The sequence below is a fragment of the Larus michahellis genome, chromosome 9 (assembly GCF_964199755.1).
Source record: "Larus michahellis chromosome 9, bLarMic1.1, whole genome shotgun sequence".
NCBI lineage: Eukaryota > Metazoa > Chordata > Aves > Charadriiformes > Laridae > Larus > Larus michahellis.
This window is the reverse complement of record NC_133904.1, coordinates 30177367-30189613: the sequence shown is the minus strand read 5'-3', so window position 1 is coordinate 30189613 and position 12247 is coordinate 30177367. Positions and strand designations below refer to the sequence as shown.

At 52.5% G+C, this 12247-nt stretch overlaps 1 protein-coding gene across 4 annotated transcripts in view; it reads right to left on the bottom strand.

Annotated features, from left to right (window-relative positions):
- FHL1 (four and a half LIM domains 1) overlaps positions 1-12247 on the bottom strand; it is a 33802-nt gene that overhangs the window by 3040 nt on the left and 18515 nt on the right. For 2 of the 4 annotated variants that reach the window (XM_074601548.1, XM_074601547.1), the window contains exons 2-3: positions 1090-1271; positions 177-354 (exon numbers count right to left, since the gene is read on the bottom strand). In XM_074601548.1, coding sequence (XP_074457649.1) covers positions 177-354; positions 1090-1245 — 334 coding nt within the window. In that variant the 5' untranslated portion in view covers positions 1246-1271. Of the gene's footprint in view, positions 1-176; positions 355-1089; positions 1272-9761; positions 9953-12247 lie in introns of those variants that run through there. The other 2 variants (XM_074601544.1, XM_074601545.1) reach the window with 2 other exon arrangements.

The following is a 12247-nucleotide window of genomic DNA, read 5'->3' as shown; positions in this document are numbered from 1 at the left end:
ACCTGCAGAGCAGCCTTTCAACGCTTGAATAAAATGGACGGGTGAAAGCAACAGTCAAAACTTGCACCTTTTTGTGGTGCTCCAGCCTTCTGCTATGATGCCCATACCCCTAACTTCAGCCTTGATAAACCACCGTGGCTTCGCCCTAGTTGCACCTCTCTCACTGGCACCAGTACCTGCGATAATAGGCTTGAAGCAGCCCTTACACCTGGGAGCATCCTCGGTGGCAGTGCAGTTGCTACACCAAACCTTGTTGTTCTCCCTTAGCATGAAGGGCTCGTTGACCAAGGACGTGTAGCACTTGAAGCAGCGGAAGCAGTTGTCATGCCAGTAACGGTTCTTGAAATGCAGCTCCTGGAATGAACAGAAATGGAGCGAGCAATTAGCCCTTCTCTCTCTCGCTGAGCCGCTCTAAAACCAAGCTGCTGGCTCAGCAGCCTTGGCAGGGAAGGATGGAGTCGTTAGCCCCTAAGCACGGCTGCGTTCAGGGGTTGGAGGTGCGGCTCATCTGCAAGCAGTTACGGGAAGGACACCTAACCAAACTCACTGACATTTAACCAAACACACATTCACTGTGGCCTTTCAGGGTAGCAGCAGATGCTTGAAACCGACAGCTTTGAGATTTGAAGTTGTGCAAGTGTGGGCTGCTTCGGTTGTCAAGTTCCCTCAGGTTCAGGTGTACGTTATTATTGCCATAAACACAAAGCAATAAACATTTGACAAACTGACAGATCAGCCCCTAGGTTCCCGAGCGCTTTGCCCAGAAGATGAGTTTTCTTGGGGCCCTGTGCAGGCTGGATTACCTGCAGTACTCTCTGCAGGACAATTCAGCGGTTGCAGCAGTTCCTGCGGCTGAATCTAGATGCCAACATTAGCTCCTGTGCAAAAGCAGCCCGTCGTGAGCATCCCTGCTGCAGTGCCTCTGAGCCCATGGCGCTGGTGTCCATGTGGCCCATCAGCCAGAGGACTCGGGAGAACTCATTTTCACACAGGCGCTCATAAACAGAGCGGAACCAGGAAAACAAGTGGGAGGGTTATCAGCGTCTGCCTGTCATCTTCTCATCACCCATTTAACTGCTCGGCGCTCACCTTGGAGTCGGCTCCAATGGGTTTCTTGCACTCAGTGCAGGTGTTGGCACAGAACTTCTCGAAGCACTTGACGCAGCAGTGGCGGCCCTCTTTCTGCACGTACTTCTTTCCTTGGAGCGCGTCACGGCAGTAGTGGCAGTCAAAGCGCTCCGACATGGTGCCCACGGTGTAACTGCCAGGCCCTGCGAGAGGAAAGAGGACAAAGTTACAGCCCGGATAACTGCTCCAGCTTCTTGGGTCTAGGCAAGTAAGAAATACCAGGAAGATGGCTTAGCAACGAGCATGTGGTGGTGTCACACTCCTCAAGGGTCTGTTGGTAGAGAAAGCAGCTTCTGTGCAAGCGCTGTTAGGGCAATTTGAAGGCAGGCTGAGCGAGCTGGGGGGGTTCAGCCTGGAAAGAGAAGGCTCTGGGGAGACCTTCCAGCCCCTTCCAGTCCCTAAAGGGGGCCTACAGGAAGGATGGGGAGGGACTCTGGATCAGGGAAGGGAGCCATAGGACAAGGGGGAATGGTTTTAAACAGTAAGAGGGGAGATTGAGATGAGATCTGAGGAAGAAATTCTTTGCTGTGAGGGCGGTGAGCCCCTGGCCCAGGTTGCCCAGAGAAGCTGTGGCTGCCCCATCCCTGGAGGGGTTCAAGGCCAGGCTGGACGGGGCTTGGAGCAACCTGGTGTGGTGGGAGGTGTCCCTGCCCAGGGCAGGGGGTGGCACTGGATGGGCTTTAAGCTCCCTTCCAACCCAAACCATTCTCTGATTCTATAGTAATTTTTCTATCCAGTGGCTCAGTGTATTATAAAACACAACACCTCTACCAACTGCACTGGCACTTCCCAGGTGCCTCCAGCCTTGCCTTTAAGGTCTAGGTTCAGCTAACGAACCATCACGCTCAGGGAAGCTGGGTGCAGGAAACAGCCTGGTTTGGTTGCAGCAGTCACAAAACTCGTACACCTGCTAAAGGAGGCAGCTTGGATGTCCCCTCCAGGGTCACAAATTGCCATTAGGATGCAGAGAAATGCCACGAAGTCTCAGAAAAACACGGGCTACAGCATAATGCGATGCAGGCCAGCTCCTGGCTGTGCTGGAAGGGCCGCCCCGCTGCTGGAAGCGCCACGCTTGCCCCTAACAGTTAGCATAAGCAATGCATTAGTAACACAAATATTTTCAGTTCCCTTAATAGCCATCCAAGATACAAATGCTAGATTTCTGCCTAGCACAAAACCGCAGCTCTCTGGGGTGCAGCCCGCTGTGAGTGCGGCATGGCGAGCTTTGCTCGCTCTGGGAACACAACTGCAGGCCAGGAGAGCAGAGTCCCGCAGCAGCCTGTCCCCATCGCCTTCTTGAGAGGAAGGATACTAGGCTGGTTTATTTACATATTTCACATCAAGCAAGGATGACGATACCTAATCATTCAGTGAGAACCACTTAGTTGCTTAAGGACAGCCCCACTGCAGGCCCCGGCGAGGTCCTGGCGGAGGCTCGGCATAATTTGTGCACAGAAATCACCGCCAACCATGAAGGGAACAGAGCAGTTTCCAGCCTAAGCCCACAGCCAGCTCCAGCCCTCCAAGGCCTTTTGTGCTGGATAGTTGTGCAGCTTCCAGCTGCCTCTTTCCACCGGGTTTTCACATATAAAGTCATGAGGGGAAAAAAAAAAAAACCAAAAAAAAACCCAACCCACAAAAAGATCTCCCTACATGTAAAGAAACTTCTTCAGTTCATTCCAGCAGGGCTCTGCCAAGGTGTGATACTCCACCACGGCCAGTTATGCGGGAGGCAGCACATCAGCGGGCGTGGGGGCTCTTGACCAGCGGATTTTCCACTTTGGCTGGAGGTGCACACTCATGCTTTCTCCCCAGACGCCCGCCCCCAGCCTCACGCCCGGCCTCGGCCTCCCAGACCCCCTCTGCTAAAGGCTCCCTCCATTTCCCCAACGCCCCCCCTCAGCGGAAGCCAGCAACGCTCCTGCACGGGGGCTGCAAGAGCTCGGGCAGGGTTACACGAGCCCACACAGTCCCAGACACCCAGCTCCATCGCTGCCCCTGCCACTCGCACCCCCGCAGCCCCCAGCACCACCACGAAGCCCCATCTCCTCTGCACGGCCAACAACCCAGGACGCAGCCTCGAGCTTTCTGCACCATCAGCCACCAGATGGGAGAAACATCTGGCAACAGAGGAAATTTAATTATTCTTTTCCTGGTAGAGCTATAGCACCAGAGCAAAGAAGGAAAGGGAGAAGAATGTGGCCAGGCAATAAGAATTGCTGCTGCTTCCTGCTGAGAGGTGGAGGGGGCCATTAGCACCTCCATCACATAGCCTCACCTCAGACCACCCTCCTGAGTCCTGGAGTTTAGGGTCTGCTTTGCTGCCTGAAGGAGATGGAGCTCAGCAGCATAACGGCCACCCATTCCAGCCATGCTGCTCCCAGCCCAGAACCTTCATAAACTGAAACAGGGCTTGGGTTTTTTGGGGTGTAGAGAGGGCATGTCATTCCTGGCTGGGTCAGTGGGACCCCGTGGGGATCGCCCGTGGCTGTGGGATGATGCTGCACAGGAAGAAATTCTTTGCTGTGAGGGTGGTGAGTCCCTGGCCCAGGTTGCCCAGAGAAGCTGTGGCTGCCCCATCCCTGGAGGGGTTCAAGGCCAGGCTGGACAGGGCTTGGAGCAACCTGGTCTGGTGGGAGGTGTCCCTGCCCAGGGCAGGGGGTGGCACTGGATGGGCTTTATGCTCCCTTCCAACCTAAACCATTCTACAATTCTATGACTGCCGTGTTGTTATGGCACGAGGACCTGTTTACACAGCTTTTTCTTGGACACCTGCCCACACCAGTAAATACTGTCAACTGCGTGGCCCAGCCTGTCAGCACAAGAAATCCCCCCGCTGACATGGGAGTCCCCGGGCCAGAGGGATGGCTGCTGATACCTTTTGAGGCGCAGCACTGCACATTTACCTCACCAGCCAAGGACACATCAAACCCAACAGGTCCTGACCAGAGCACAGCCCTGCCCATCAAGCCCAGGCACCGCAGAAAGCAGTGAAGGGTGGCTGCTGCCTTCACCATCTCCTTTGCCAGCCCAATTTCTCTTTGGGAGCGACATACTGTTGGCAGCACACCATGAGCAGCCCCAATACAGCCCCAAAGCCCGAGGAGGTGCCTGCCTGCAAATGAACGCTTTGCTGTTATTTCAGAGCTCTTCTGCGTCATCTCTGGGGTCAGGAAACTGCTGGATGGGTGGCAGCAGAAGATGTCGTGGGCACTGGTGATGAAGGAGCTGATTTACTCCAGTACCACCTGCAAGACAAGGAGGGACTGGAACACAGGACACAGGAGGCGGGACTCACACTGTTACTTTGCAGATTTTAAAATCCGAGAGTCATCTCACTGCCTCCTCTTTGCCACCTTTTCGATAACTTCGGGCCAGAGCAAGTTGGAGCATTTCTCTTCCAGAAAGCAAGACAGATATTCCTGGAGAGGAGCATCGCTCAGGGGGGCTGCAGCAGAGGGGAGGCACCAGGTTCACACCCTTCCCCTAAAACTCACAGAAGCAGGCCGGAGGCCGAGCTGGCAGGAATTGCACTCCATGGGGACCAAGGTCTGGAAACGCCGCCTTGCCAAGGTCAGGAGACGGCCATGTCCTGCTGACAACTACGCCAAGGGTTGTGTTTGTACCGGTTCAAGTAAATGAAACAAATAAACAGCTGGGGAACGTGGAAACTATGTGAGCCATGGCCAGCTCTGCAGAGCTCTACCAAGCGAGTTTAATTTAGAAGAAATGAATGCACAGAGCCCAGGGCAAATGGTATCGAAACATTCCAGATCTCAGGTTTAGGTTTGCTTTCAACCAGAACACGTAATTGTGAACACATGGCTCAGGGAGTAACATAATCCTGTGTTCCCATGTAATGCTAACATGAGACAGACATTTATCACAGCAGCTTTGGAACTCCCCAGACAATTAGCAGTGGGCCCGGCAGCCCCAGGAGCTGGGCTGTACATGCAGACGTGCCAGCTTCTGCCTACCTTGTGCCATCTCATGGACCAAAAAGCCCCTCTCGTACCTAGGTTAGAGCATGAATTTGCTTCCAACTGCTCCAGGAGCTTTCTGCCCTCATCAGTATCATCCCTGATCTCGACCTGGGAAAGGCACCTCTATCCCCTCACCTGCAGTGAAGATACACCGACCACATCGTCCCAGCAAACGTGCTGGCTGCTCATGGTCTCTGCTCACCCGTGCTGTGCTGAGAGCCCACATCAGCCGGACCGTCTCCTACAGCCCTCCCACAGGAGCAGCCTATCCAGGGGCTGTGGCACGAGAGCCCCAAAAGCTGCCAGCCTGTGGCAGAGCAGGGCCCCGTGCCGGTACCAGCAGTGCTGGGACCACCGGAGCACTTTCCCAGAGTGGAGTAAGTGTCCATGGAGACTTCAGAGCTGCTCTGGGGAAGAAACATTTAGCCTCTTACTGCTGCTCCCCTAAGCAGTCCGGTCTCCTCTCCTCAAAAGTAGACAAAATGGGTATTTGTTGTGCTCTGTAAAAAAATACATATATCTTCTAGAGCCTGGTTGGCAGCAGGTTGTGGGTTTGGAGATGTTTAACTCCTTGATAACCTGTTCACCCTTCAGCTGCACCACATCCCCACAGCTTAACTTTCCAGACCTTCCAGCTATATTAAGCCTGGCCTGTCTTTGCTGTCTGGAAAATAGGCAAGCCGTGAAACTAAGGACACACTTGGGTATACGGAAAAACCATGATGACTCCTCTCTCTTCCTTGGGGCCTTTATTTTAGTGCACGCTGCATACCTTCCCCACACAAGCTGTGCAGCAGCTGTTGAGCACTCAGTGGGGATTCACACCAGCGCTACAAACTGTGCTACAGCAACGCCAAACTCGGTGCTGAGGGTAAGCTCTCATCAGGCAAAGTACTAAACCCGTAGGTGCTTCATTTCACAGTGGTGTGCTTAAAATGACAGCAGTACGCACAGGTGTTTTAGCTTGGAAGTTATTTGAACGCAGTTTCTTTGCACCTTTGCACCAGACTACACTGGCCCTGAGCTGGCAGCCCCGTCAAGCGTCTCCTGTTTAACCCCAGGAGAATCACATACCCTGCGGACATGTACCGATCCAAACCCCATTTCAGCTCGACTCTGGAGCCACAGAAGGGCTGGAGAGGAAAAGTATGGACAGTCTGGAACTATTCTCTGGCCCAGGCTGATGTCCATGCACAGAGGATGTTCTGCTGGAGAGAAACAGGCGAGAAGAGAGCACAGGCTGCTGGGGAGAGGGTGAAGTGCAGTACATGCCCATCCCTAAATAGCCTAGAGGACCCTCAATAAAAATAAGAGCTCAAGAAAAAGCCAGCAATACTTCCAGAAACTAACCCCCCCTCTAAGCAAGGTGTCCCTCTCCCACCAACCTTGGCAGGGCACTGTCTAAATGTAGCTCCCTGATGGATTTGCCTACAGCATGAGGGCGGCTGGCCAGACCAGTGGCCTTCTCGAGTATCAGGGTATTTGGCGTGAAGACCCACTGGAATTCAACCCTAACATTTACCTGACCACAGAGGTGCCAGTTAACCACTTGTCCCCAGAGAGCATCTCCTGCTTTTCAAAAACAGCCCCTCAGCCCTTGGACAACCATGCCTTCCATCTTTCAGAGAAAGATCTCAAGTGTCGGGGCTCCACCAGTACCTCCAGCCATGCTGCCACCATGCTGTGGAGCAGTCACACGGCTGTCCCAGCTAGTGCTCACAAGCAGGGCTACGTCTGCATCCTGCAGCATGGCAAGCTTTAGCATGGAAAGGAGGGTACAGACCACCTTTTTGTGCCACCCCACAAAAGCCATGCCTCTCCTGTAGGTTCCTGTCTCCAGTGGCCCCTGGGTTGGTTCCTCCCAGTTCAGGCGACCACCACTCGGCATCACAGTGTTTTGCACAACAAATGAAACCGAATCACTCTGCAAAGGGAGCTGAAGCATAGCTGATAAGCAAAGCACTTAACACAGGATATGTCTTAATGTCTCTGGGGAATATGTTTAAATGTGATAAACCACCAAGGAAGAACTTGAAGTGTGGTCTCGGAAAACAACCAGGGAAACTACTTAAACCTTACAGACAATTCTGCCACTTAGGAAACAAGATGAAGGTGTTAACCCTCTGCCCTACATGCAGCTGCATGCTCTATGGTGATATGGAAGGAAAACAGCAATTGCCTTTTGACTCTTCATCCATTTTATTTTTCTCAGCAGACTGAGCGCACACGGCTCCCACCCCACCAGGCGTTGGCTGGATCTGCCTATTCCAGCTCAGAACCTGGCATCCCCTGCTCTGTCACCTGAGTTACTATTCTCAGCTTTTCTCTATGCATGGCTTGCTATAAATACCAGGGAATACTCTTAAAAGAAGAGTCCTGTTAATCTGAAATGCAAAGTGACGCTCAGGACTGCGCCTCAAGGTCACTGGCACGCTGCCCTGGATGACAAGGAAAGAAAGAAATCACTTGCGGGTCATTTTTGCTGGGAGAGCTGGCAGGGACGAGTGGAGAGCGGTGCTCTTCCATTGCCAGGCTGGGGCACGTGCAAGTCTCTCACTCTATAATTCAAAAATTAGTCTGTTGATAAAATGGAAGCTGCTTTATTTAGAACAAGAACGGCTCCAAGTTCCTCAGGCGGTTGCCAAAAACATTCCCTACGGTCCTATTGCCACCGTGTCTGAGCACATCCCAATCATTATTAAATCTCCACAGTTCCCCAGGGAAGTAGGGACGTGCTATTAAAAAAAACCAACACACTGCTCCAGCCCTGCAAACACCTCCCCCAGGGCTGGCTTTTGCACTTAATACAGAGCTCAGCTAAGGCTAACAAGGCTCCCTTAGTGCAGCACCACTGCCTAGAGTAAGGCTGGGCACTTGGGCAGGATTTAGGCAGTGAAGTTCAAACTTTTCAAAACAAACCAAATCAGCTAAAGCGGGGAAAAAAAAAAAAAAAAAAAAAAAAATAGCCCTGCTCAGCAGCTCACTTACTCTGTGGCTGCCTTAAGCTTTGACCTTTGAGACTCCTCATTTACGTTCCCAGCTATGCACGGATCTGCCCCCACCTCAGTAGCTGGATGCTCTTCTCGTGCCCAGGTGCCCCCAGGAGCCAAACATGAGGCTGTCTCCTGTGGCAGGGAATTCACCCCCCTGCGCCCCACTGCCGCCACCCTGGAGAGAAGGGCTCCCCTGGATGCTTCACTATAACTCATTGGTGGCAGCGCTCCAACTGCAGCATCTGCTCAGAAGACACTTCAGCATTTTATATTAGAGCACAACATCAAATCCGTGGGTCCTTGCCCCGGAGCACGCCTCCCTGAGGAAGAAAAGAAAGATACAGCTGGGACTATAATGAAAGGACGCCACAGCATCAGTCGGTCTCGCAGGGTGAAGTTGAAAATGTAAATGTCGTCTTACATTTTAAGTGAGTGGATTGCTCTTTTTAAACACCTTTAAGGCATTTAAAAATGATACCACAGAGGTCCGATTTTACGCAGAAAGGTACCTTGCATCGTGTATATCTGCATCACACGAGCAAATCCTAAGGAGTTACATGCCATGCAAGAAGGCTCGTAGTCGTGCCCTGTCCTGGGAGGCTGAGCATGAAGTTGAAGGGCAGGCTGTGACTGTCCAACCCAGTCTGGAAGAGGCTCTATGTTCCCAACAGAGACTCATGAGCGCCACTGTTCCCTGGCTCCCGGTGTGCCGCAGCTCGGTTTGATGCCCACAGGAGCTGTGCCCCAAGCTTCACATCCTCTCCCCAGGTATGTCCACCCCTTGGGTTAGGTCGCATCAAGAGATGCGGTGGCATTGCCATTGTATGTAATGGCATGTATGTAGGGCTGCATGTAAATACATGCTGGACTCACACACAAACATGGTTAGCTTCTAGGAATCGGATAAGCTTTTAAAAATCCCAAAGCGCTGGCAATTGGCTGTCATTGGAGGGCTAGAGTAGCTTAGTCACGGATGGGAGGACACAACACATCTGCGTGCCTTGGGGGACATGCAAAACATGCTCTCAAAACTGCTGGCGGTGCTAATGGGAAGGAAACGCTAACATTTTCCTATCACTGGTGAGGGTCAGACTGTTTGATCTATGAGGCAAACACAGAGAAGAGGGAGTAAACACCAACTTCCCACCAGAGCAGAGAAAACCATCTGGATTTACAGGCCGGGCTTCGACACGCTCCCCTCTGCAATTTGGTACTACATATAGGGCTACAGCTTACTGGATAAAGAGGGGGGGGGGGTTCCCCAGCAATGGGTTTCCCCAGCTCACTGCAATAGCTGCTGCGGCAAGCTCACTGCGAGGAGGAGCATCATCATCCCCTGTTTTCACCTAGGCTTCCTCAAATAACGGCTGAGCCCCAGCCCTCCCACAGCAGCACATACAAAAGCACTTACCAGCCAATCCATTTTACAAAAATAGATGAGGCCACCGCCGCCGCGCTCCCAGCACCAGTCCCACACACTGGTTATAAACCCATTTGCTATCGTTAGTTACAGCTGCAGATTGCTGAGGCTTAAGACTGCATTCGAAGGAGTTGTTTTGCTGGTGCAGGAGCCTGTTAGCAAAACCTTCCTCCCGATTTACCAGGCATTGCACACGCAGGGCTTTTCCCACGACACCCAGCAGCACGTCCACTTTACCTGTGTGCCTGTGGAAAGCCATGCTTAGCAGCCCAGAGTCACCAGCAGCCCCTTAGATAACAGAGTTCACAGTCTCTTGGCCGATTAGGAGCTGCCCCGTTTGATAACATACATTTAAACGGAGGCTATTAATATGGACGGGACTCCTACCAGATGTCCACTCCCCTCCCCAGAGATCACAACCTTAATCCCCCTTGAAAATTCTTACCATTTTAGGTGATCTGAGGGAGAAGAATAGGATCCAGAGACCTCTAGGTCTCTGTAGGCAACATGTAAATACCTGCCCAGCTACTCAGCACCCAAATTAGTCCCAAAGGCAGAGCGTGCCTCAGGAACTTGACCCCATGCTAGTACTATTTGGCCTTGGCTTTAGAGCTAGATTGTGTCTCATATCAGTCCTGAGCTAAATTACAGACCCAACGTTAATTCTGCACTGCTGTTGCTGAAGGGAAGAGGTGGATCATGGCCCCATGGGGGCTGGAGGGGCTGCAGTCCCAGGAACCAGCAAGGAGCTGTTCCCTGGCTGTTGGGCCCATAAATGCAATGGGTTATAGCCCTGGGGACACAGCTGAGAGCCCACTGAAGTAACAGAAGATACCTTTGTGGAGGGGGTTAGACTTGCCTTCAACATGAGCGTCACACTGAAGTTTAACTGCCAGTAAAACTGCTGTACCTGGTCCTCCTCCAGCTTTTATGCTAAAGAAACTCAAGGCATTAAGCGTTCAAAGTGAGCAAGTCCCCGAACAGCAGCACTTAGATAATCTGGTTTCATGAACACGGGCCTCCTCTAGTATCTAACAGTATGGTGCGGTCCGTTCCCCAGGACATGGCTTGTAGGGAGCACTGGCTCATGTCTCTGTCCTCTTCACGCAGGCATCCACGAAGCTCCCTGGGAGACCCCACCTCCACAGCTCCAACTGACCTATTTCCACCCAAGTCACACCAGGGAGCAGAGGGAGCTCTGGTTCAGGGCTCACTCCCATGGGAATGCACAGGCTGCAGCAGCTCCACGGCCGTGCTCGCTCTGGTTTATACAGTCGGCAGCAGCGCACGTTCAGGGCCAGCAGCCAGGGAGGCCCAGCTGCTAATCCTGCCTCGACACTGACTCACTGCATGGCCGTGGGAAAGTCATTTAACCTCCTGACAGACACTGGGAAGAGCCAATGTTTATCATTCCTTCCACAGAGCCCATCGCAGTGGTGTCTGGCCTCTGAACAGCATAGAATCATAGAATGGCTAGAGTTGGAAAGGACCTTGAAGATTATCTCATTCCAAGCCTCCTACCCAGGGCAGGGACACCTCCCACCAGACCAGGTTGCTGCAAGCCCCGTCCAGCCTGGCCTTGAACACCTCCAGGGATGGGGCGGCCACAGCTTCTCTGGGCAACCTGGGCCAGGGGCTCACCACCCTCAGAGTGAAAAATTTCTTCCTGATATCCCATCTAAATCTCCCCTCTCTCAATTTAAAACTGTTCCCCCTCATCCTATGGCTCCCCTCATGATAGAGAGTCCTGAGCATCTTCAGCCCAAGAGGCCCTGCTACAGCCAGGAACATCTCTGCTTCTCACTTGTGGAGGTCACAAGACCTCCTCGACCACCCACACATGGCAGGGCACGCACAGCCTCCAGCCCCAGCACTGGGCTCAGTGACTCCCTGGGCCTTCACACCCATCTTAGGGCTCCCAGGTAGCACACATCAACATCTCAACATCATCTCAAGCATCTCATGACAGCATAGATCCACTTGTGTAGCAGATTGGGGCTGGGAAACATGTTAAAATACTAGCACACTGAAACACTTTGGCTAGGAAAAACCCGGCGTCATTCTGCCCCAGCTCATCTATAAACTCAAGCAAATTGTTTGCATAATTCAGATGGTAACAGGAACCCTTACAACTGGTATTTTCCTGTGCTAATCTTGCTGCATGCAGTGTAATATTTACAGACATGAGTTCATTTTTGGCAATGAACGTAGAGTTTGCACCATTAACTATTCTTGTTCCTTTCTAGTTCCCTACACAAAGAGCTGGCACCCTCCCCCTCGGCAGTCATTTCCTACTTCCCCCGGAATACCCTCGTATTTCAATTAGAAGCAGTAACCCTTGCTGCCCATCCCAAAAGGCGGAATAACGCTGCTGTGCAGTGTCAGCAGCTGCCACGTCCCACCCCAGAGGCGGCTGCAATTCAGCAGCAGTTTGACAGCACTGTGGAGGCATGCGGAGAGCAGGGACAGACACTTGGCCATCAAAATATTTCACGTGTGCAAATGGATGTTTGTTTGCAGCATGACAACAGGCACGGGCTGGAGGAGGTGTGAGAAGGAAAGCTTGGCCAAAAAACAGGAGGGAGACCCAGCCCTGCTGATGCCTGTGAAACTTCACCATGAAGCTCCCCGGAGCAGCATTTCATGGCACAGCCCACTCTGCAAAGTCTCTGGTGATTCCCCAGAGCAGTCTGTAATAAAAACGCCATTTTATTTGCATTTGT